Below are 3,182 nucleotides of genomic sequence, written 5' to 3'. Positions count from 1 at the left end.
CAATGGGATTTCATCACAAAGATAGTAATACGTGCATGTGTGCGTGCGTGCGTGCATGTGTTCCGTGCGTGCGTGCGTGTGTGCGTACCGGCTGTAGGTGTGTATTCGGCACAGGCACTGGTTGTAGAACTTGCAGAGCTCAAACACACAGGGCTGCAGTTTCCACACAGACAGGGTGCTTTCCCTAAGGTCCTCTCCTCTCTGTGCATCCTGGGACAGACTGCTCTCTTTCAGGTCCTCCCTGGATACCCCGGCAACAAAGGTGAGCTCAGCTCGCCATGGACAACCTGCACAAGGAAACCATGACAGCCTGATACCACGGCAACATCAACAGTGCTAGAGAGCAGGGCCGGCCCAAGGCATAAGCAAACACATCACCAGGAAATGTTAGATCTGATTTCACCCAATCGCTGATGTTTGGGCATGCAATGCTCTAGACTAGACCTCAAACATAGCCAGCCCATCTCTATGAGGCACATCTCTATGTGTGTGTGTGTGTGTGTGCGTGTGCGCGCGTGTGTGTGTGTGTGCGCGCATGTGAAAGTGTGTGTGTGTGTGCATGCGCGCGCGTCAGAGTGTGTGTGTGTACAATTGTCAGTATATTGTGCTAGTATTTGGAAGTTTGGGGCATAGGCTGGCCATTAGGGGGCTAAGGATGCTTGGCTTCCCAAAAAAGAATGCAAAAAACCTGCTAAAATATTGTTCAATATCATCAATAATTGGCAATGGACACATATGGAGAAGAAGGTGTTGTGTATATCCTTGAGAACTCTACTATGGTTTCTTGATCACTCTGGTACCAGCTATCTAGTTCATGTCTGAGTATCTTTGCAACTGGTAAATACTGTATCTACGGAAACTCAATTTTGGAATTGTGGGAGAGAGAGAGAGAGAGAGAGAGAGAGATACCTGGTCTGTCAGTGTGTGAAGCCTTTGTTGTCTCTCTGAGCGTGGTGGTGGTGGTGGTTGTGGAGGTTGTCATGGTAACAAAGGAAGTTGATGAAGCTGCAGAACCCACAGTGAAAGACAGATTCAGGTGCGTGTGTGTGTGTGTGCGTGCTTTTGCTTGCGTGCTTGTGGGTGTGTGCAAGTGTGAGTGTGTGCTTGTGCGTGTGTGCAAGTGTGTGTGTGTGCTTGTGCGTGTGTGCAAGTGTGTGTATGTGTGTGCTTGTGAGTTCTACCTTTAGGATTGTCCTCCGGAATTGTCTGGTTAAAAAGAGGAGTAATTAAGTCCAGGTTCCATAGCTCATCTAGTTCTTTCTCTAGAGAGAGAGAGAGAGAGAGAGAGAAATATGCACGTACAGAAAAAGCTTCTAAACTTGTTGGTCAAAAAGAAGAAATCTCTGCCCAACAGCCAGTGGAGCAAGTGCTATGGCCGTTATCACTATTCCAACTGAACTGGATGATGGCTATTAGAGAATCGTTGAAGTGTAAAGAAATCCTGAACACTGTCCAGTCCACCAACAAACATTAATACAACGTTAAGGTCATCTGACTTTCTTCAGGTTTCGAATGACTGAAACATTGTACAAAGTTTGTTGGTGAAAAGGACAGTGTGTGGGATTTCTTTTCACTTGAATGACAACCCCACTGAGTTATTGTCCTACACACCTGTCCAACTACAGAGGTGTGCAAAAGCGTCATTTTGAACAATCTCAGTATGGTCACACAGGGTTGGAGCTAGGTATCATTGGGATAGTTGATAGCTCTCAGTACCGTCACACAGAGTTGGAGCTAGGCATCATTGGGATAGCTGATAGCTGTGACAGGATTGGAGCTAGGCATCATTAGGATAGCTGATAGCTGCCTGTGACTGTAAATTGGTGTTTAATAATTGGTGCAGCTTACCTGATTTTCCCGCCATGACACAAATATAAGTGCAGTCTGAACTGTTCTTCTGGTTAACTGTAACACACACACACACACACACACACACACACACACACACACACACACACACACACACACACACACACACACACACACACACACACACACATACTGCCATAACCAGTAGGCCTAGCTATGTGATAGATCCAAATCATGTGTTTGTGTGCGTGCGTGCACGTGTGTGTGTGTTTGTGTGTGTGTGTGTGTGTGTGTGTGTGTGTGTGTGTGTGTGTGTGTGTGTGTGTGTGTGTGTGTGTGCGTACCTGAGAGAATGGAACTAGATTTGAAGAGCTCCTGTAGATAACTGGTCGAGTTCCCCATCACATCCAGCAACACAGCCGTGAAATCTGACACACACACACACACACACATATTTTGTTTTCCTTTTTTTGCGAGGTTATGCAGTTACATGATCAATATCATTTGTGATACAGCTGTTGTTTCAGATCAACAATAGATCACTTCAACCTGGGTTTGAACTCAGAAATTACTTGCATTTGCTCTTGACCTGACTGGTAGCAACGCTGAAGCGGTTGCGTCACTAGGAGGGCACGGCCTGGCTACCCTACTGTGCCCCTGTATAGCATGAGGTCAGCTGACGCCCCTGGTCTTGGCAGTGTTAAGCTATCGGCCTGGACCTTTAGCTCAGCGCTACCATGCTGTGCCTCCCGTGCCCGTGTGACGGAGATCTTCCTGCACCTGTTCGTCCCCCTCGGGATGCGAACGTGAGACCTCGTCAACTACATCGGTTCGGAAATGGGAGGCACAGTATGATACCGCTGGACTAAAGAACCAGTCCCCCAGCCCAACGTCATCGACACTGTATGAGGCTATCGGAGGGAGGTTTACTAACATTCCACGCCAACCCTGCTAGTTAGCCTCCGTTACACTCTCCCCCTTAAACCTCACTCCCATCCTGGGTCAATCGACACCACTGTGATGGAGGTCGTCCTGCACCTGTTCATCCCCCTCAGGGCGCGAACGGGCGACCTCGTCAACTACATCGGTTCGGAAATGGGAGGCACTGCTGGACGAAAGGACCAGTCCCCAGCCCAACGGCATCGACACTGTATGTGTGTGTGTGTGTGTGTGCGTGTGTCGGAGGTCATCTTGCACCTGTTTGTCCCCCTCGGGGATCGAACCTGCAACCTCGTCAACTACAATGGTCTGGCAATGGGAGACACAGTACAATACCGCTGGACCAAGAGACCAGTCTCCCAGTATAACGGCATCGACACAGTATGAGGCTTTGGGAGGGAGGTTTACTAATGTTCCATGCCAACTCTGCTAGT

The 3,182-nt window shown here is 48.6% G+C and overlaps 1 protein-coding gene across 1 annotated transcript in view; it reads right to left on the bottom strand.

Moving 5' to 3' along the window:
- LOC134466150 (HERV-H LTR-associating protein 1 homolog) overlaps positions 1-3,182 on the bottom strand; it is a 4,049-nt gene that overhangs the window by 146 nt on the left and 721 nt on the right. Inside the window, exons 3-7 of the mRNA XM_063220045.1 lie at positions 2,154-2,237; positions 1,849-1,905; positions 1,182-1,262; positions 910-1,005; positions 89-287 (exon numbers count right to left, since the gene is read on the bottom strand). Of these exons, the coding sequence (XP_063076115.1) occupies positions 89-287; positions 910-1,005; positions 1,182-1,262; positions 1,849-1,905; positions 2,154-2,211 (491 nt within the window). The 5' untranslated portion in view covers positions 2,212-2,237. The remainder of the gene's footprint in view (positions 1-88; positions 288-909; positions 1,006-1,181; positions 1,263-1,848; positions 1,906-2,153; positions 2,238-3,182) is intronic.

The sequence above is a fragment of the Engraulis encrasicolus genome, chromosome 16 (assembly GCF_034702125.1).
Source record: "Engraulis encrasicolus isolate BLACKSEA-1 chromosome 16, IST_EnEncr_1.0, whole genome shotgun sequence".
NCBI classification, from domain to species: domain Eukaryota; kingdom Metazoa; phylum Chordata; class Actinopteri; order Clupeiformes; family Engraulidae; genus Engraulis; species Engraulis encrasicolus.
This window is presented reverse-complemented; position numbering and strand designations above follow the sequence as displayed.